The sequence below is a fragment of the Eublepharis macularius genome, chromosome 16 (assembly GCF_028583425.1).
Source record: "Eublepharis macularius isolate TG4126 chromosome 16, MPM_Emac_v1.0, whole genome shotgun sequence".
NCBI lineage: Eukaryota > Metazoa > Chordata > Lepidosauria > Squamata > Eublepharidae > Eublepharis > Eublepharis macularius.
The window spans coordinates 9724030-9744515 of record NC_072805.1 but is presented as its reverse complement, the minus strand read 5'-3'; the positions used below and the strand labels follow the sequence as shown (position 1 = coordinate 9744515).

Below are 20486 nucleotides of genomic sequence, written 5' to 3'. Positions count from 1 at the left end.
ATGCAGTTGGCCATAGACCCCAGACCACATCTAATAGTAAGCCAGGTGGACTGAAAGGAGCAAAACTAGGCCACCCCCCGGAAAAGAGAGGGCTTTCTGTATTCTCAGGATTCTCAGTGGACTTTTGAAAGTGAAGCTCTCCTTAGGACAGCCCTGTTCATTTTCCACGGTCTAAGAGATCCACATTAACGGCAGCTCTCCGTAGAACAAACAAGTGCCAGCCACAGTGTCCTCCAACTCAAGAGGCAATTCCAGAGATTTCTAACAAGGGGGCCTTAAGGTGCCTCACTCTTTCCCCAAATCCTTTGACAAAAGCCTTAAGAGCAAATGGCAACTGCCTCTTTCTGACAGGAAGGTTTCTAATGTGGGCTATAAAATACTGTACCCCTCTCAAAGACAAACCAGACATGCTTGCAGATGCTCTAGCAGATACCATCCCCCTCATAGCGGCTCTCATCTCACTCCTTAAAGACAGGGATGGTAACCTTATACACAGTGCAATCCTGAGAAGAGTTCCTCCAGTCTAAGCCCATTGAAATCAGTGGGCTTAGACTGAAGTAATTCTTCTTAGGATTGCACTGACAGTGAATTAAAAGATCGAAGCTAGCCTTCTCCAGGTTCATGAAGCCTCGGTCCTGGCAGTTAGGGCCTCCTCTGCCACTTCAGCTTTTGCCAGAGCTGCAATTATGTGGGCCAGCTACCTTCTGAAATGAGCACCCTCAGAAGAAGGCATGAGCACTTTGGCTCTTGTGGCAGAGGCACATCTTGACATCATGCAGTTCCCTCCCAGAGCCACAGCATCCTTCATGCAGGCCATGCAGGGACAGGTTCCTCCAAGGGCAGTCTGACCTTCATTCCCTTGTCACAAGTGGCAAATTGCTCAGAGAACCACCTTAGCCAAGGTTGCTATGGAAACCAAAGGTAAAAAGAAGCTACCTGTTCTAATTTAAAAGCATTCTGCCTCTGTGGTAGATAAATAGATTGTGTGGCATGGGGAGTACCAAATTTCAGAAAGTAAATCTCAGTTTTGTAACCTGGGCATTTTTAAAAAAAAAAAATCACATACAAACTACTGCATGGCTGCAGGGGTGATAAGAGAGGATTTGGAGACAGACTTTTTCTGATATTCTTTGATATAGACTGGAGGATGGTCCAGACTAAGCTCAGGGGTGAGAGAAAAGCTCGTGCACATATAAATCTTTCCTCTTGAAATCAGTGAGGCAGGAAGATGCTCCATTGTGACCATTATTTCCAGGTGCAAATAGGAGAGCGACATCTAGCAAAGCTTCCCTGGCAGTGTAGGGATTTGAACCGGGGATCCTTAGATCCTGATCTGACACTATCCACTACATAGTGTTGTCATGTGGCGCACCCGCTGTCTCAGAACTTTTACATCTTCTCTGAAGCCATTTCCTCCTAAAATAGGGTCTAACTGATCTGACATGGAATAGTATTAGCACATTGCTCCTTAGCACAGTGCTGGCATTCAAGGGAATAATGTGAGACCAAAATAAGACTGATCAGCTTGAACCCCTTCACTTGAAGTGGTAACTGTGCTATCATGTGGACTATCATCACATGGCATTTGCTAGTACTTTCAATTATGTCCATAGATCCAGAGGAGTTGACTGTGTTAGTCCGTAGTTGCAAAATAGTAGAGTTCAGTAGCACCTTTAAGACTAACCAACTTTATTGTGACATAAAGCTTTTGAGAACTACAGCTCTCTTCGTCAGATGCATCTGACGAAGAGAGCTGTGGTTCTAGAAAGCTTATGCTACAGTAAAGTTGGTTAGTCTTAAAGGTGCTACTGGACTCTATTATTTTTTCAATTATGATGTTATTCAAATCAGCTCAGATCTGGTTAAGATGAGCAGTATATGAAAGGTCACACATGCTGGTTCATGTATGCTCCATACGCTAGATTTCTTAATGCGCAGTGACCAGAAACTGAATGGAATTGAATCCTCGCAGGCTTCTTGTTGGTTGTAACGTGACTCTGGTCTATATCCATGAATCACCACTTTTCTCTCCCTGTGATTTTGTATGTACCAGCTCTCAAGGAAGTAATTCACTTCCGGTCTAATTAAAGCAACAAATCCCTCAAAGTGTAAAGCTTCCAAGGGAGCAAGGCTGCTCCTGAACAGACCAGACTTGTGGTTTTATATTCTTCGCTCAAGCGATATTTTTGTCCAAGGGATACTCAAAATGACAAGAACGCCTATTTTGATCCAAAATGGTCCTCTACCAGGTATTACATCCTGTTTCCTTCAGAAGGTCCTTTTATGGCATCAGCTGTTGACCTCGCTGCCTGCCAAATGTGCTGCTAATTTGCCCTCAGAGCAACAGGACCTTCCTTTTTAGAGTCTGGTTTTTATCTTGGCCAAGGCAGCGATCAAAATCACCAGCAAACGCCCACCTTGCATGTGAGCAAGAGGGTGTGTAGGCAGATAAATTACAATGGAGATCCAGTATTTCTTCCGCTGGGTCTGGAAAAAAAAACCCTGTATCTGTATTCTGTTATCCAGCACTGTTCTTTCTGATTCATATATTACGTAGCTTTGAGGGGGAAATAAACAAATGCTGAGGATTTGCATCATGAGAAAATTGATTTTAAATGTTTCCAGCTTAGGAGATGTTCTGTGGTTTTACTTCTATAAAATATAAAGTTACAGATTCACCAAATTCACTCTGTGTAGGGGTTTTGGTTCAAACTAAGCTTGAAGGACTATATGCTTGCCACCAAACAATGGTGGCAAAAATAACTCTAAACCATTTTGTTAGAAGATAGACATTTGCATTCTGATCCTAAATGGTTTGTACTTAATTTGAGAATCTGAGACTGAATTTTCAGAACAAATATCTTGGCAAACTTGTGGACTGATTAAGAGATGGAATTTACTTTGGGGGAATGAGTGCTTGAAGGGTGTGTGAAAATCAGGATTTATTTTTTTTACTCAATTTATGAAAAAAGATGAGAGTAGGATACTAAGTAAGGTAACAGGAGAAAATAACCATATCTCAAAGGATGGCTCATTGATTTTCAATCTTTTTGCTGCATCTTTTGTTCTACTTTTCCTTTATTACTTTTTCTCCCCCCCCCTTTCTGTTGAAGGAAATGACAATATCTTGGTGTTTGAAAAGGGCCGAGCTGATATTTAAGTGTGTCAAAGGTTAGTGCATCCATCCCCCTATTTTGTATTGTTGAAAATTACAATTTCACAGTAGACACTCTGAGCATTGAGGGAAAACGATATAGAAATATAGTAAATAAGTAATACGTGGGTACTAGATCAAATCAAGCCTAAATTCTCCCAGGAAACTAAAATGACAAAACTGAAGCTACTTTGGTCACATTATGAGGACAAGATTCTCTGGAAAAGTCAACAATGCTAGGAAAAGTAGAAGGCAGCAGGGAAAGAGAAAGACCTAAAACGAGATGGCTTGACGCAATAAAAGAAGCTATGTCTTCCAGTTTGCAAGATCTGAGCAAATCTGTTAATGATAGGATGTTTTGAAGGTCTTTCATTCATAGGGTTGCCATAGGTCATAGGCGACTTGATGGCACATAACACACACACACACACACACACAACACAAAGTAATTCCATAAGGATATAATTAATTTCCAAAGCAGCTAACATTTCCAAAGCAGCTAACATTTCTCTGCCTCCATTTAAGGCTCACAACAACCACCCTGTGAGATAGGATAGGCTGAGAGAGCATGACCAGCCCAAGGTCACCCAAGCAATCTTCCATGGGCAGAGTGAAGATTCAAACTTGGCTTCTCCCAATCTTAGTTCAGCACTTTAACTGCTGTGCCACATTAGTGAATGAATGAAATCAGCTGTGCCAAGGGTATTTCTCTTGTGGAATCTTCCTCAGTCTAACGCAGACTTTTGGGGCCTTTCCAGTGTGCGCTTTGAGGAAGGGGGACACCCAAGAATAAAAAAACTGGTGGGTGGGTCGGAGAAGCAGTAGATCAAGCAGGTGGTACATGAAGCTTTGTGACCCTGAAGTGGTTGTTGAGCAGTGAAGGGCAATGGGCAAAGTGCACTTTATTTGAGTGAAGCATCCAAAGAAGAACAGCCTTGTGAGGTACGTGCAGGAAGCAGCTTGTGCCTCACCTGGCGAGTGTCCAAGCCACTCCGGGTGTAGAGAGACATTCTCTTGCAGTGGACTGTTTTCTGATGCTGTCCCATGCTGGGTTACCCCAACAGAACTGCCAGTAGCTCAACTCTCCCTTGGTCCAATCATCTTTAGTTGTGTCCTCAGTGCGGCCTTATCCTTCAGGCTCAAGCCTTGTCTTTCATATTCCACTGCAGAGTTGTGATCAGTAGTAGAAAACGCTTCCCTGACTTTGTGTAATGCATGTCCTGTCGGTTGGGCAAAGCACCACTAGCTAAGTAAATGAAGGCATGCTGTAATGCAGGCATCATCCCCCCCCCCCCGTGGTGCCCACCAAGTGTTTTTAGAAAATGGGCAGGACCCAAGTGGGGCCTTTTCCCAGCAGGCCTTTTGATTGCCCATTGTAGTTCTGATTTGCTGTGCAGATTTTAAAAAAAAATTGCTTCGACATCAGCTGCCACCACAGCACAAAGATCTTCACTGTGTGACTGAAGACGTGTGCAAAATAATACTTTAAAACAGTATGTTCATTTAAAAAGGCATTGTTAAATACAGCTTCTGCCCACAATGTTGAAAAATTACTATTAGAATTGTGCATGATTGTTACCAGAACTGCTCTTTATTATAATGGGGAATTAGCTATAGCAGTCTGTAACTTAAAATTAGCGCGGATCTTAACCTATGTCTACGGAGGTCCCGATCCCAGACACTCTAGTGAAAAAGAGGCAGACTACAAATAGGTTCCAAACACGTGTATTTAGTGTGGCGTAAGCCTAAACTTGCACAAGCATACAAAGAACACACAAGATCTAAGAAATACAGAGTAGGAAATACAGAGACGTTCGCATTAGCTGGTTCCCAACGATGGTGGGGAATACTCACTTATCCTGAAGCGAAGCAGAGACACAACAGCGAGGTGGCCCAATGCCAGCACTGGGACCACAGACGGACAGCGAGGGGTTCTGGATAGGATGGCACGAGCACCGAGTGGTCTGAGAGACCAGCTTAAATACCCCAAAACGTACCCTGGGGCTGGTGCTGTACTTGGTGGTTCTCACAGTTTAAAACAAAGGTTCTAATGGGCTACTGAATGGCTTGGATGGGCCACTTTGGTAATCAGATTGTGATAAGTGACACCTCAGGAAGAGGGGACAAAAGAGGGAGGGGGAAATCCGAGTGGGCTGAATGGATGTTCCAGCGGACAGGGCTTGTCCTGATGTCATCAGCTCTGGAATGCGGAGGTTTCTTTGAGATGCATTCTATAAGTGCTTGGGATGGTCGGCACTTAGTTCCTTCTCCTGGGCGGCTCCTAAGATATGCAGAGCGGGGCGAGGTACTCTCGCTGCGGACGTGGTGTGCCCGCTTCGCCGAAATGGCTTCCCAAAGCAGTCTTTTCCTCTGGGTCTTCTGGCTGCCTAAGAACATGGATGCCGGCTGGGCATAGCTGGGGCTGGTTAGCAGGCTGCCCGGTAGCGAGGGCAAGCTCGGCGACCGGCCCACGGGAGCCTCCAGGCGGGAACTGACCAGGGAGCGCCTAGCCAGGCTCGCTGGAGGTTTCCCCGGCAGGCGCCCGGCTGCTAGCAGCGGCTTGGGCCCATATGAGGCAGGCTTCCATGGATGCAGGGTGAAACAGCACTTTAAAACACAGTCCAAGGCAGGGAACAGGCAAGGTCCGTGGCAGATGGCAATGCAGGCACGGGGCACACTTGTAACACAGTCCAAACACACACTGGGAAGTCCAGATATAGGTCAGGGCAGGGCTTGCCCAGGAAGAGAGTCCTTTGTGCAGTTAACCAAACATGTAGTCAGTAAACTACACAGTCTTATTGTAACAGCAAGGCAATTGACACGCAGGCAGGAAACTGACACGTGTACCAGAACACACATGTGCAAAGCAGTCTTTGTGTAGTAGCAGTGAAACAGCAACGCAGGAAACTTTAACACAGTTCATGGCAGGCCTTAAAGCAGGAGAGGGGGCCTACTTGACAACAATTCCCCCCCTCGGAGACCACGTGACGTCAGGCTCGTGGGTCTCCGAACTTGACTTCAAGGCGAGGTGGTCGGCAATGTCCGGTGGTCGAGCTTCGAGCGAGGAAGGAGTGGGAAGGGAAGGGGGAGGAGGCGTCACTCAAAAATTTAGTTTGGAGAACCACCTAACCGAATAAGTGCAATTTAGATCAGCCAATGGGCTGCAGGTCTCTGGGTTCACACCAGGAGGTGTGCTAAGTGCAACCGTCAGAATAAACGGCAATAATTCATAAGCAATAGCAATTCATAGTGATATAAGCAGCAATGAGTAATTCATGTATATAAGCAGCAACAATTCATATTTTGCGTACATAGATCAATTCATAACTGGAGGTAACTCATTCGCAATTCATGGTGGATTAAAAGCACTAAAAACCAGGAGCAATTCATATACATGGATCAATTCATAAGCATAGGATTAAAAGCAAAGACAATTCATGATTCCATTCATGAATGTAGGAGTAAAAGCAATTCATACAGGATAAAAGTGAAAAGTGCAAGCAAGGCATAGACCAATTCATCGAGGGTGGAACAATTCATAGGTGATTAAAACCATAAATATATATATATGATTAAAAGCAATAAACCAGGAAGTTAAAACCAATTCATAGATAAGAGCAGCAATAAAAGCAAGTGCGGAGAAACAATTCATGAGGGTAAGCGGCGGAAGGGCTCATGGGGGCAGAAAAATAAACTTCGCAATTAAAAGACCAACTCATACAGTCAGATTAAAACCAAATTCATAGAGTTTAAAATCAGGAATATAATAACCTTTTAAAAGGGACCGGTCATGAGTGGTCCCGGTTAAAACCAAATTCATAGAGTGATAAATAGGCTAAAATCACCTCGGCGGAGGGAGTCAGGTTTAAAAGGCACTTCATAGAGCTTAAAAGAAAATTCATAGGAGTAAAATTGATATGGGGTGATTAAAAGATCCCAGTTCATGGGAAGATCATGGGCGCACTTGCAATAGATAGAGTGAGGGGTTAATTCGGGGCTAAATTCATGGGGGTGAAATTCATGAAAGCAATGGAAAGAAATCCATAAAACAATAGAGCAACAAAGATCACAGACGGCTCAGTCCGCAGTACAGCTGCTGGACTGGGTTGCATATACACAGGAACAAGCAAACTTAGTCCATGTGTCCCAAAACACACTTCCACCCCCCCTTGCTGTCTGCGTCAATCCGCAGAGCAGGGTCGGCTGGCGGCAAGAAGGGCTTCGGGCACACAGTTCTAGTCCTCATGGAGGTAGTGCTGCTGGCAGTTGTTCGTAGGCGGGCCGTGGGCTGGGAGGCAGGAAATATGTCTCCCCCTAGTCCACAAGAGGGCCTCGGAGCGGTGTCCGGCAGTAAAGCGTCCATAGGGCTGGTTCAGGATCCGTACACATAATCATGAAAACACAAGCGTAGTTTACACCAATATAAGTAATAAAATAAACAAGGGCTAAAAACGGGGCACCAAGAACAACCATTAAGGCAGAAGGAGGTCGGGATTGTAACGATCCAGGCGGTGGGACATCTGGAGTTGCTGGAGCTGTCGGCGGCTCCAACAGCCCAAATGAAGTAGTGAGGCACACAACAAAACTTGGAAAGCCAAAATAACAATGATCGGGTGCAAAGCCAAATTGTAAATTCCAGTGGCGGTGGGGCTCCAGCCAAAGAGGGTTTCCCACCACGAGTGCTCACCGGTGGTCTTAATCCGCTGGGCAAGGTCCAAAATCTCCTTGCCGTTGTGGGACACAACCAAAGCAGTGGTGTCCCCGTCCCTCTGGATGCTCTGGAGGGTGCGGTGGAGCTGGGGGTGGGTCAGGAGCTCGTGGATTAGCTCCAGACCGATGCCAAGGGGAATGGGCTTCACATAACGATAGATGGAGGGTGCCACCAGGATCTCTTCTTCGGTCCAGACCGGTACCGTGTAGGTGAAGTCGCAGGCTGCCACCGAAGACAGGTTGCAAAAGCAGCGGGATCACGGGTTTGAGCTGGAATGAGTTCAGGATCACAAAATCGCAGGCCGTTCGCACGCAGGCACATCCTTTCCCAAGGTAGACCACAGCGGAGCTGTTCTCCCGGACGACCTCGAAAGGGCACTCGTTGAGGGCGTCGACTTGCGGGGCTATACAGGGGTGATGTGGTGCAAAGGCTTGGTCTTGGCAAATGAAGCCGGTCTGGTCTCGATGCTGGCACCCTTGGAGGCTGACGAGCTGCCATCCGGTCGGGGTGAAGCGGGCCCAATGGTCGGGGTGGCGGGCGTAGAGGACTTCAGTATCGCTGACTTGGAGTCCCAGAGGCACGACTGGATACACATGGAATGACTCGTGCGCACTGGCCGTTAATAAAAATAATTTAAGTTCCTGGGTGGTCGGTGAGAATGAGGAATTTACGAGAGACCACCAGGATTCAAGCTCCAGTTCTATGGGTGACAATTTGGGCATAATCAATCTTTTAATTTCCAGGGGCAAGTGCCCGTCCGTGGCTTGCCGAATTAGCCCCATGGCCACAGCCTGGTTTAATTGTTGGGCTTGCATACATGCCATGGCTATTGACACGTTGCGTTCAAAAGACTGTGTTCCTTTGAGCAGCAGAGAAAAATCTCAATTTGACTCTCCCAGTTAACTAAAATGGAGCTGATCTCGTGTTGCCCATTTGAAATGGAATTTAGGGACTGCACCACCGGTTTACCTAAGTCGGAGATGCTAGTCGTGACATGGGCAAACTTATTAGCGAGAGTCTCAATATTGACCGAATCCATGATTGCTAAGCCTCCGGCTGCAGGAGCAGTCCAGTCGGCGATGCTTCGTCTGGCACGCGAGAGAGAGGGAGGGGGATCGATCCACAGTTGTAGCCATGCATTCCAACCCTTGCTACCGGCCTCCAGATAGGGAGCGCACTGCGGCAGCCTCTGGGTTATATTTAGCTCAGCTAAGTCTATGCGGATCTCTTTTAAAGACATTTGCGGGCGGATTAAAACTCTCTCTCGAATGTCAGTTTTCAAAACATGGGAGCCCACTATATGCGTGCCGCCTTGGCTTAATTGTTCATTGCTAGCAATCAAAGGGTCAATTTGGATGGTGTGGGTCTCCTGGGTCCGGATCAGCAGGGAATAATTGCCTGGTTCATGAGTCAAATTTACAAAGAGCAGCCCAAGCCGGTGAAATTTCTCTACTAGGGGCTTGGTTTGGCATTCGGGCGTCTGCTGAACCAGTGTCCAATCGGGTGGGCCGTGTTTGGCTAGGTCTTCCTCTTTCACAATCCAGGTCAGGTTCTCCCAGCGCTCTATAGCAAAGGAGAGAACTGCGCCTGAAGGGGGCGTGATAGTGACTGATGCGGGTTCAATGGCAGTAGTGCCTAGTAGGATGGTCATTCTAAAGGGGTCTCCTGCCTTCCATACTGCGGCCGACACTAAAATAACTTCACAGTATGGTCCGAAAGCCTCAGTGACAAATGGCGAGGTTTCGAAGTTGGCAGGGGTGGTATATTTGTCTACCACCGGGACTGCGGTGGGGGCTGGCCTGATGCGGGGGAGAAACATACATGGGATCGGAGCCAGTGGTGACACTGTGTCAGTAGGTGAATAGCATACTAATTCTTGGGACATGGTTTTAACTCCTATACATAAAATAACAAGCTCTGGGGGTCGGATCCACTGCTCTTCACAACTGCGGAAGTTTGTGCGATCCGTGGGGGTGGTCATATTGCTCTGCTGCACAACCTTGCAGACCATCATTTCATTTCCTGCTAGTGTATTGATACATCTCCAGTGGGGGTAGGGCATTAATTTGGACGGGCGTCCCTCTGTTAGGGTGCTTGCCAGCACGAGCAAACACAGAGTAGCCAGGTGCCTCATCTCCTGGCCTTCTTTTCCTTTCTGTAGTGAAAATATCCTGGAGAGACCTGTGGGTATAAGTACAGGTTCCCTGAGTTTGTTGCAGCAAAATAAATGAAGTAAAGCGGGGGGGGGGGAAAGGGAAGGTGTTTTTCTGCCAGCACTGTCTATTAGGCGGGGTTCGAACGAGAAGTCCCAGGGGCACTAAGCGAGCCTTCCAGCTTGTTGCTCTGGGGAACTCCTGTGCGGGGGCTTCTTCTTAAAGTGTGTATATTTCAGGGGGGACGTCTTTACGTCGAGCGAGGGTCAGCTGTGCGTTAGGCGGGATTATGCAAACTCGCCCCAGGGGTCCCTGGGTGCCTAGACTATGTGGCCTTCAGGTGCCCCTTGCTCGGTGGCGGGCTGCTTTTGTCTTGCGGGCTGAGAGCTATCGGTCCGGCTCGGCCTGGCCTTGCCGCTTTAAAAGGAAAAAACTAGAGAGCAGTATCCAGCAACTATAAGGGTTGCTGCAAACGGGGACCTTTGCTTAATTTCCTAAAAATGGGCTTTCGTCATATGTTTGCAGGACTAGCAATTTTTGGAGGGACTCCCTCGGGAGGCCCCATTTTCTGGTTTAAAAAAAGGTACACCGGGCAAAAAGAAAAATATACTGAGCAAAAGAAAAATGCACTGAGCAAAAAGAAAAACACACGGAGCAAAAAGCATACGGGTCTGGGGTACTTTTAGGTTGCCCTTACTTGGGGTGCCTGGCAGGGCTTCATTATGACTTCAATATGTCTCCCCCCCCTTCTTTTCCCTTATACGGTACGGGCAAGGGAAAAGATTACATTAGATGGGGCGGGCGGCTGCTGGCAGAAAGGGCCGAAGTGGAGCCGAAGGCGCTCGGCGGTGTTTATCGAAAAGCGGCGGAGGCGTCGGAAATCTTTCGGCGCCGCTGGGTCTGGGTTGTTCGGGGGTCATCTTGGCGCGGGGGATCCTGGCTATGTAAATGAGGCACGCTGCCCCTTGTGCGTAGCGAACGCACCTCAATAACATATTCCAGAGGGCACATATTTACAAAATACTGGCGGATCTTTTACTTTTGCACTAAAGCGTACTAGATGGTGGCGCCGTATAGCAACTCACCATGACGAATATGAGCATTAGTAAAAGAGGGGGTTGACGGGCTGGATGGGGGTTTCCTTCAGGGGAGGCACGGCCCTCAAAGCCAAAGCCGACCATCATGCGAAAGCGTGGGTCTGGCAGGTGAGACCCCGAATCTACGTAGATGCGGGATCTTCACCAGCACGGCTGTGAAATGTTTTCAAACAAAGAAATCACCTTTTTTGGTGGTTTCAACGTTGGAAGACTGCATTCACTTTTGGGCTAAAGCCTCTCCAAACACTTCCACACACCGCAAATCTCTTTTGCCTGTGCAATTTTTTTCCGAACACGCGGCTTAAAATCCAACTAAGAATCACTTTCGGTGGTGGTCCTACTCGGCTTTGGTTGCCGTGTTTCCCCCTAGGGTCCCAACTGTGGGGCCCGCCTAATGAAGTTAAAGAATAGAACTGAAAAAAACTCTTAACTTATATATATATATATATTCTGCCGTTTCTTTTTATACAAGAGCTACAAAGGTCTGGTCTAAGGGGACACAGGGTATCTCTGGCCCAGGGTGAAGGGACATCTGGCGAATCACAGGGCAGAGGGGGGCTGGACTGGCGACTGTTCCCCCAGGATCATACACAGGCGGGGCGGTTTGGAGCGGCTTCCCTTTCCATTCCTTTAATTGAGAGGCATGGAAGTATTTTAGCCAAGTGCCTCCTGTCTTCCTCTGGATGGCTACCTGATAGACGGCTGGAGAGACTCTTTTCGTGATTGGGACGGGGCCTTGCCATTTGGCCGCTAACGAGTGCGCCTTCTGCGAGAACTTCCTATATAAGACGAGCTGTCCTTCTTCCCACTGCCTCGGGTTTCTGACCCATCCTAGTTTGCGGTCCATATCCTTCTGAGCTGTGCCTAACTTCTGGGCCACTTGCATGTGGACGGCGTGTATGGATGAGATGAGGTCCTGAACCCAGGCGTCATTAATTACTACGGGTTGCATATCAGAAGGGAGCTGCGTGTCTAGCCAGAAGGCTTCTGGGAGCTGCATTTTCCGTCCTGTCATGACCATGTGGGGCGTGAGTCCGTGAACTGCGGTGGTGCCTCTGATGGCCATTAGAATTATGGGGAGTTTTTCATCCCAGTCTCTCCCGGAGGAGCGAACCATCTTGCGGAGAGCCTCCTTGAGGGTCCGGTTGGTTCTTTCTATGGCGCCGGAAGCTTGGGGATGGCCAGCTATGTGAAAGCGTTGTTGGATGCCTAATGCCTTGCAAAGTTCCTGGGTTACTTCTCCAATAAAATGTGAGCCCAAATCGGAATCCATGACTCGTACAGTGCCCCATCTCGAGAATACATTGTTGAACAGTAGTTTGGCCGTGGTGGCTGCAGTGTTATGCTTACATGGGAATGCCTCGACCCATTTACTAAAGGGATCTATGACGGTGAGACAGTAGCGATTGCCGCGGGGAGTGGGAGGAAGGGGACCGATAAAGTCAATCTGTATACGAGCCCAGGGTCCATCAATTCTCTGATGCTGGAGGGGAGCTCTAGGTCCAGTTGGGTCTGCATTGACCATAGCACAAGACAGACAGTTGTCCACCCATTGTGCTACTTCGGTACGCATGCTAGGCCACCAACCAACCTCTTTGACCCTCTCCAGAGTCAGGTCCTTGCCTCGGTGTCCCTGCTCGTGGACAAACTGAATCAGGTCGGCCCTGACTTCCAGTGGCACTACCCAATGGCGTTCACCGGCTGCATCTACTGCCCAGACTATGCCTTCCTCTTCTCGAATCACTAGTCTTCCTGTCTGGTCTCTTCCTGCGGCTAAGAGGTCAGCTACTTCTGGGTCGGCCATCTGCAGTTGGGCTAGGTCCAGCGTACCTGCAGTTCCCTGAGCCTGGTTGCGGGCTTGTGCCCGGGTGGTGACAGGGTGGAGGGGACAATCTGGGGCTGGTTCCGGTAAGGGAGCATTTTCTGTTGCGGCTGCCTTGGCTGCGAGGTCTGCCTGGTCATTCCAATAGGCGGTCTCTGAATTAGTCTTCTGGTGCCCCTTGACATGCGTGACTTGCGTTGGGCCTGTGCAGGACTGAAGGAGCGCGGCTACTTGTTGCCATAGCTGTAGGTGGGCTACGGGCTTCCCATCGCTAGCTCTCCACCCCTGATTCTGCCATACCGGGAGCCAGACGGTGGCGGCTTTGGCCGTCCAATCCGAGTCTGTGTAGATGGCGAGTGGGCTTTCTGGGGGCTCAAACTCAAGCACTGCCAGAAGCGCTCGCACCTCAGCCGCTTGGCTGGAATGGGGGCGGGCTGGACCTTTGAGGGTATATGCGTCGCTCACTCGCACAGCGCCATAGCCTGTCCGAGGGGAGCCACCAACGTGAAAGGAGGAGCCGTCGCAGAACCAGCATGTGAAGCCGTTCAGTCGGGCTTCTCCTAGTGGGACTCCCCAAGTGACTGGCCAAACAACCTGTGGTGGCGGGTCCAGGGGGCACTCGTGCTCGGTCCCGGTTACTAACAGGCCATAGGGGGCTGGTGGCTCAGTGGCTTCCTTTTTAAATTCTACTCCGCGGTTGACCAAGGCTAAGGTCCATTGTGCTATGCGGGCGTTAGATACCTGCCCGTCCTGTATTTTTCCAGATAGGATGTACTTGAGGGGCGTGTGGGTGGTCTGGACTATCGTGCGCGAGCCACCTATGATAAATTCCCAATGGGTCAGACTCCAAACCAGAGCAAGGCAAGTCTTTTCGCATGGGCTGAACTTGGTTTCTACTGAAGTTAGGTTGCGAGAGGCATAGGCTACTACTCTAGCGGCTCCCGCTTGCTGCTGGGTGAGCGTGGCTCCGATGCTTTTGTCCGAGACTGCTAGCTGGATAAAGAACGGCTGGGTGACATCCGGATGGGCTAGAGCTGGGGCTGCGGCCAGACTACGTTTCAGTTCGGCCAAAGCTGTCTGCTGATCTGGTCCCCATTCCCAGGGAGTGTTCTTTTTAAGCAGGGCATAAAGAGGGCGAGCCTTATCTGCAAAGGACTCGATGAAATCTCGGGAGAAGTTGAAGGTTCCTAGAAGGGCTCTAAGGGAGGGGACGTCGGTGGGTGCAGGCAGCTTGGAAATGACCTCCATTCGCTGGGCGTCCGGGGTGCGACCCTCGGGTCCCAGGGTCAGACCCAGGTACTTGACACTGGTCTGAACCAATTGGGCCTTTTCCCTGCTTGCCTTGAACCCAGTCTCGCGGAGGACTTCTAGGACTTCCCTCGTGACTTGGCGAGCTAATTCTTCTGTGGGGGCGTGGACCAGGATATCATCCACTTAACTCAGAACATGGGGCCTAGAGGAGGGTTGGAGGCGTTCCCACATCTGAACCACATGGGCATGGCAAATGCTGGGGCTGGAGTGAAATCCCTGGGGTGTCCGCTTGAATGCGTATTGCTGGCCGCGGAAAGTGAACGCGAACTTGTACCAGCAAGACTCATGCAACCGGATGGAGTGGAAGGCGTTGGCCAGGTCTATGACCGAGTAGAACCGGGACCCAGCGGCAATGGCCGTCAGGATCTCATTGTATTTGGCCACAACCGGGGCAACTGGAGGGGTGGTGGCATTCAGGGCACGGAAGTCGACCGTCATTCTCCAAGTCACTCCATCTGCTTTCAGAACTGGCCACAATGGGGCGTTGCAGATGGACTGCATCGGGAGTATGACGTCCCACTCAAGGAGTCCTTCAATGGTCTTGGCTATCCCTGCCTCGGCTTCGGCGGGGTACTTGTACTGTCTCTGGGGAGGGGGGTCCTTTCCTTCAATCAGGACGCAGGCGCCCTTCACTATCCCACACTCGGCTTTGTCTGTCACCCAAACTTCGGGAAAGTCCTGAACCCAGGGGTCTCCTGTGATGGGGGCGAGAGGCAAAGGGGCCTTAAGGGCTGCACATCGATGGACTGCATTGACAAAGTCTGGGCCTCCCGGGATGCGCCACAGGAGCCCGTTCGCCAAGTCAATGGTCAGTCCCTCGGCTCGGAAGAACGGCATACCCAAAAGTCCATCATCTTCTCCCCGATTTGCGCATGCTGAAATCCGGGTGGCCAGGCTCCCAACGGAGAGGGGGATATCCTGCCAGACCTGGGATTCCTGCATGCCGCCTCCAAAACCGGCGAGCTGCATGGTGGTGGGGGTCTGAGTTCCCTTCATAACTAAGGTGGGCCGGAGTATATTAAGCGAAGCTCCGGTATCTATGAGGAGGGTGGCAGGCTTCTTCTTTTCCCCGGGAGTCCCGATCCCTGCCTTTACTGTCGGTCTCCCCCATGTGTCCGGCTTTAGTTTGGCAACTATGCCCACGGAAGGAGACTGGGACTCGGGGCGACCCTATTCTAATCCTGCGCCCTGGTCGGCGGAAGCGGCGCTTCCTCTAAAGGGGTTGTTGGGGCTCGGGCGTTCCCGGACCGCAGCTATCGGGGGACATGGAAAGGGAAGGTCGGGCGGTAAGGGGGGCGCTGTCGGGGGCACTGGGGGCTGTTGCTGATCTTCCCACTCCATAATCGCCTTCATCAGAACGGACGTGGGCTTTCCATCGAATAGCTCCATGTTCGCTCCAATGTTTTTGAGTCGCATCCAAAGCTCCCAACGGAGGGGGTCCCTGGACTGGGGCGTGCTGCCACGGTCCTTGTAGCCCTCGTGGTCGCCTTGCGGTGCTCCCCAAGCGTTAGACTGATCTGGAGGTGGGTAGACCTGATGGTTGTACGGGTGCGATGCTCGAGAATGGGAAGGGGCTAGGGGCGCATCTTGCGGTCGGGGCTCGTGGGGTCCCTGCTGGGAGGAGGAACCGTAACTCGGGGTGGGTGCGAAGGAAACTCCCGGGCGGTAGTCCCTTGGCCCTCTTCCCCGGTTAAAACTGCTGCTCCTTCCCCTCAGGATCCCTCCCCTTGTCTCCGAGTACGAGTTGCGTCCCTGCGGTCGGTACTGAGAGTGGGGGCCATGATTGGCATAAGTGACTGCACTTATCGGCTTGCTCTCCTTCCTACGAGAGGCCGGGGACTTCACATGGCGGATCGCTCTGGTTTCTCGCAACAGGCCAGCAATGCTCCTGATGCGAGCTTCCAGGTCTCCCCATGAGATGCTCCCGGGTTCTACTCCTGCTAGGGCTAGGCGGGTAGTACTGTTGAGCCCATCTATGACTGCCCTTCTAAATTCTAGCTCATCGAAGTCGGGTACATCGCTCGCGTCTAAATCTACTTCATCTGCTAGCTCAGCAAGAAGCTGCTTCCTAGCTAAGTATGCCTCTGGGTCCTCTCCGGGCTTTTGGGACTCGGCAATGTACAGGGCCTTTAAGCTCTTGGTGGGCCATAGGAACGCACACAGTTCTTTAATGGCTCCATACTGGCTGCGGGTGGCTAGCCTTCGGTTGGACACGTAAGCATTAAGGGCTGTGACTATTTCGGGGCTGGCGCAGTGGCGGGCCAGTTGGGCCACATCGGAACCACTAGCGGAGGGCTGGGAGGTGGTCACATGGGTGAACCACTGGATAGCCGTGTCTCGGTTTAGGGGCCCCATGCGATCTGCTATGGCTTGGAGCTCATCGGGCCTCCAATTGCGGGTTTCCTTAACGACCTGGTCTGTCTTCTTGCCGTCCTCGTCCATGGATACTATTTCTTTAGTAGCTATCGGATGGAGGGGCTGTGGGGCTTCCTCGGGCTGGGGCGAAGGGGGTGACCAGCTGTCGGTACTACCTTCGGGGAGGGCCAAGAGGGCTGCGGGGTGCACGGCGGAGATTATGGCCTGCTGCATTCCCAGGTGCTGTTTTAGGGCCTCTAGCTCCCTCTTACAAGCGGAGTGATCAGCGGAGGTTACCTTGGAGTGGTTATGCTCTGCCATGAACTGGGCGGCATGGGTTAGCTTAGCGATTCTTTCCTGTCCCTCAATTACTGCATGCTCAGCCATGTCGGCACGAGCGGTGGCCGCTTCAGCCTTGTGCTGAGCGTCCTGGAGGGCAGTAGTTAGTCCTTGCTTTTCTAATATGAAATTGACGCGTTCAGCGCGCCACTCAACTGCCTTTTCCTCATGGTCTCTTTCCTGTTCGGCTAGTTTGGCCCTGAGACTCTGGATTTCTAGATGCAGGGCATCCTGTTCTCGCTTTGCTTTTTCCTCTAGCTCCTTCCTCTCTTTGTCCTGGGCTATTCTAAGCCTCTCTATTTCCTGCTCACTATCTTCCTGCGCTACCTGCAATTTATTAATTAGGGACACGCTGTCCTGTAGGGCAGTGAAAAGTGCCCAAGCTCCATATCTGTCTTTTTTACTTGACTTGGGTTTCTCCTTTTCGCAAAAATCCTGGAAGGCGCTTCTGACTATCTGGAGCGGGTCGGGTCCCTTGAAGGAACCGGCTTCCCAAGGGCAATCTCCCTTCTTAACTAGCCACTTCTCCAGGCGGGGCACGGTGGGGTTTGCCCGGTACATTTTTCCTTTTAGTTTAAAGCTGACCTCGGGGGGGTTAAAGAGTGGATCAGCGACACCAGGGGTGGGGCGATTAAAGCTACTCAGGGGTTTTAACAACTTTTCCTCTCTATGTTCCTTTGGGAGGTTTATCCTTCCCTCCGGTTCTCAAGGATTTTTAAACTGGGTTCTACACAGGTTTTTATCAGGGGTGGTTTTAAAGGTCCTACTTTTAGGTTCACAGGGTATTTTTAAGGGTCCTACACTCGGTTCTTCTCCACCGGGGGAGAAGAGAAAATTCCTATTCCCGTTTCAAGCTTGCCTACAAGCCACAGGACCAGGAAAGATTACTGGCTCAGAAGGTGCTCTCAAGCTTTCTAAGCCCAAGAACCAAAAACGCTCAGTGCTCCCAAGCCTCTGCTCAGAAGCTAAAGCTCAGGGGTCTCCCAAGCCTATTGCTCAAAAAACCAGAAAGTGTTCCCAAGCCTCTGCTCAGAAACTGCAACTAAGGGGGTCTCCCAAGCCTCTGCTCAGGCAACCAGAAATGCTCCCAAGCCTCTGCTCAGAAACTGAAGTGCTTCCAAGCCTCTGCTCAGAAGCTAAAATGCTCTCAAGCTCTCTGCCCAAGAACTAAACTCAAAGTGTCCCCAGGCCTCGCGCTCAGAGACAAACGGTTAAACTGTCTCCAAGCCAAGACCAAAAGACTGAATGCGCTCAAGGACTGCCTCTGCACGTCCCCAAGCAAAAGTGCCCAGGAGTAAAGCTTACTGTACTCCCAAGCGTGGTGCGCTCAAGAGTTCAAACAACTCCCAAACAAAAATGCGCCCAAGAGTCTGACTTAAAACTCTCAAGCGAAGAGCGCCCAAGAGTCTACCTTAAAACTCTCAAGCACGGTGCGGCCGGTTGCCGCGGGGCTTCAGGAACCTGGCTTTAGTTTCCCAAAGCTAAACTAAACGAACAGACTAACGATCCCTTCACGTTTCCTCCGGAGCGGGGATTGAAGCCTAAGTGCTGGCAGGAACGGGGTTTGGACGGACTTAGGAGAGACGGGGGAGGGCAGAAAGAATTTTATATGTGCTGCTTCAGGAAGTATATATATCTATAGAGCCTACGTCTGGGATCCCACCCACATAGACGCGTTTAGGTGGCCCAGAAAGTGGCCAGGAACTTCACCAGTTCAGAGGTCCTCACCCACAGTACACCGGTTATAACGGCTGGAGGGCCTCGCGGTGCACCACAAAAGGCAAGTAGTCCAAAGCTGGCTGAAGGAGGAAATGGGGAAAAGCCAACCCACAAGATAGAAATGCTCGCTAGAGCCGCACACACTCACACTTTTAATTCCCTGAGCTAAATTGCGCTCTTTACACTGAGGTCCGGAAAATTTTCCTCTAAGTCAGTTCGCTGAAGACACGCGTGTCGACTCACGTGCATTCACACGAACCGGGTTATGCCCGCATTCTCCACCAGTAAACTGTTACCAGAACCGCTCTTTATTATAATGGGGAATTAGCTATAGCAGTCTGTAACTTAAAATTAGCGCGGATCTTAACCTATGTCTACGGAGGTCCCGATCCCAGACACTCTAGTGAAAAAGAGGCAGACTACAAATAGGTTCCAAACACATGTATTTAGTGTGGCATAAGCCTAAACTTGCACAAGCATACAAAGAACACACAAGATCTAAGAAATACAGAGTAGGAAATACAGAGACGTTCGCATTAGCTGGTTCCCAACGATGGTGGGGAATACTCACTTATCCTGAAGCGAAGCAGAGACACAACAGCGAGGTGGCCCAATGCCAGCACTGGGACCACAGACGGACAGCGAGGGGTTCTGGATAGGATGGCACGAGCATCGAGTGGTCTGAGAGACCAGCTTAAATACCCCAAAACGTACCCTGGGGCTGGTGCTGTACTTGGTGGTTCTCACAGTTTAAAACAAAGGATCTAATGGGCTACTGAATGGCTTGGATGGGCCACTTTGGTAATCAGATTGTGATAAGTGACACCTCAGGAAGAGGGGACAAAAGAGGGAGGGGGAAATCCGAGTGGGCTGAATGGATGTTCCAGCGGACAGGGCTTGTCCTGATGTCATCAGCTCTGGAATGCGGAGGTTTCTTTGAGATGCATTCTCTAAGTGCTTGGGATGGTCGGCACTTAGTTCCTTCTCCTGGGCGGCTCCTAAGATATGCAGAGCGGGGCGAGGTACTCTCGCTGCGGACGTGGTGTGCCCGCTTCGCCGAAATGGCTTCCCAAAGCAGTCTTTTCCTCTGGGTCTTCTGGCTGCCTAAGAACATGGATGCCGGCTGGGCATAGCTGGGGCTGGTTAGCAGGCTGCCCGGTAGCGAGGGCAAGCTCGGCGACCGGCCCGCGGGAGCCTCCAGGCGGGAACTGACCAGGGAGCGCCTAGCCAGGCTCGCTGGAGGTTTCCCCGGCAGGCGCCCGGCTGCTAGCAGCGGCTTGGGCCCATATGAGGCAGGCTTCCATGGATGCAGGGTGAAACAGCACTTTAAAACACAGTCCAAGGCAGGGAACAGGCACGGTCCGTGGCAGATGGCAATGCAGGCACGGGGCACACTTGTAACACAGTCCAAACACACACTGGGAAGTCCAGATATAGGGCAGGGCAGGGCTTGCCCCGGAAGAGAGTCCTTTGTGCAGTTAACCAAACATGTAGTCAGTAAACTACACAGTCTTATTGTAACAGCAAGGCAATTGACACGCAGGCAGGAAACTGACACGTGTACCAGAACACACATGTGCAAAGCAGTCTTTGTGTAGTAGCAGTGAAACAGCAACGCAGGAAACTTTAACACAGTTCATGGCAGGCCTTAAAGCAGGAGAGGGGGCCTACTTGGCAACATGATCTCACCCCTTGACATTTTGAGGCTGACTGTCGTGGCAGCCATTTTGTAGTTATGCCCTGTAGCTATGCCTCATGTCAGAATTTCAAAGGTTTGTGCAGGCTCAAAAAAAGTTGGGGACTCCTGCCCGAATATGTCATTGAG

The 20486-nt window shown here is 50.5% G+C and overlaps 1 protein-coding gene across 2 annotated transcripts in view; it reads left to right on the top strand.

Annotated features, from left to right (window-relative positions):
• C16H12orf4 (chromosome 16 C12orf4 homolog) overlaps nucleotides 1-20486 on the top strand; it is a 43935-nt gene that overhangs the window by 21378 nt on the left and 2071 nt on the right. For both annotated transcript variants that reach the window (XM_055000791.1, XM_055000792.1), the window contains exon 12: nucleotides 3114-3171. In XM_055000791.1, coding sequence (XP_054856766.1) covers nucleotides 3114-3171 — 58 coding nt within the window. The remainder of the gene's footprint in view (nucleotides 1-3113; nucleotides 3172-20486) is intronic.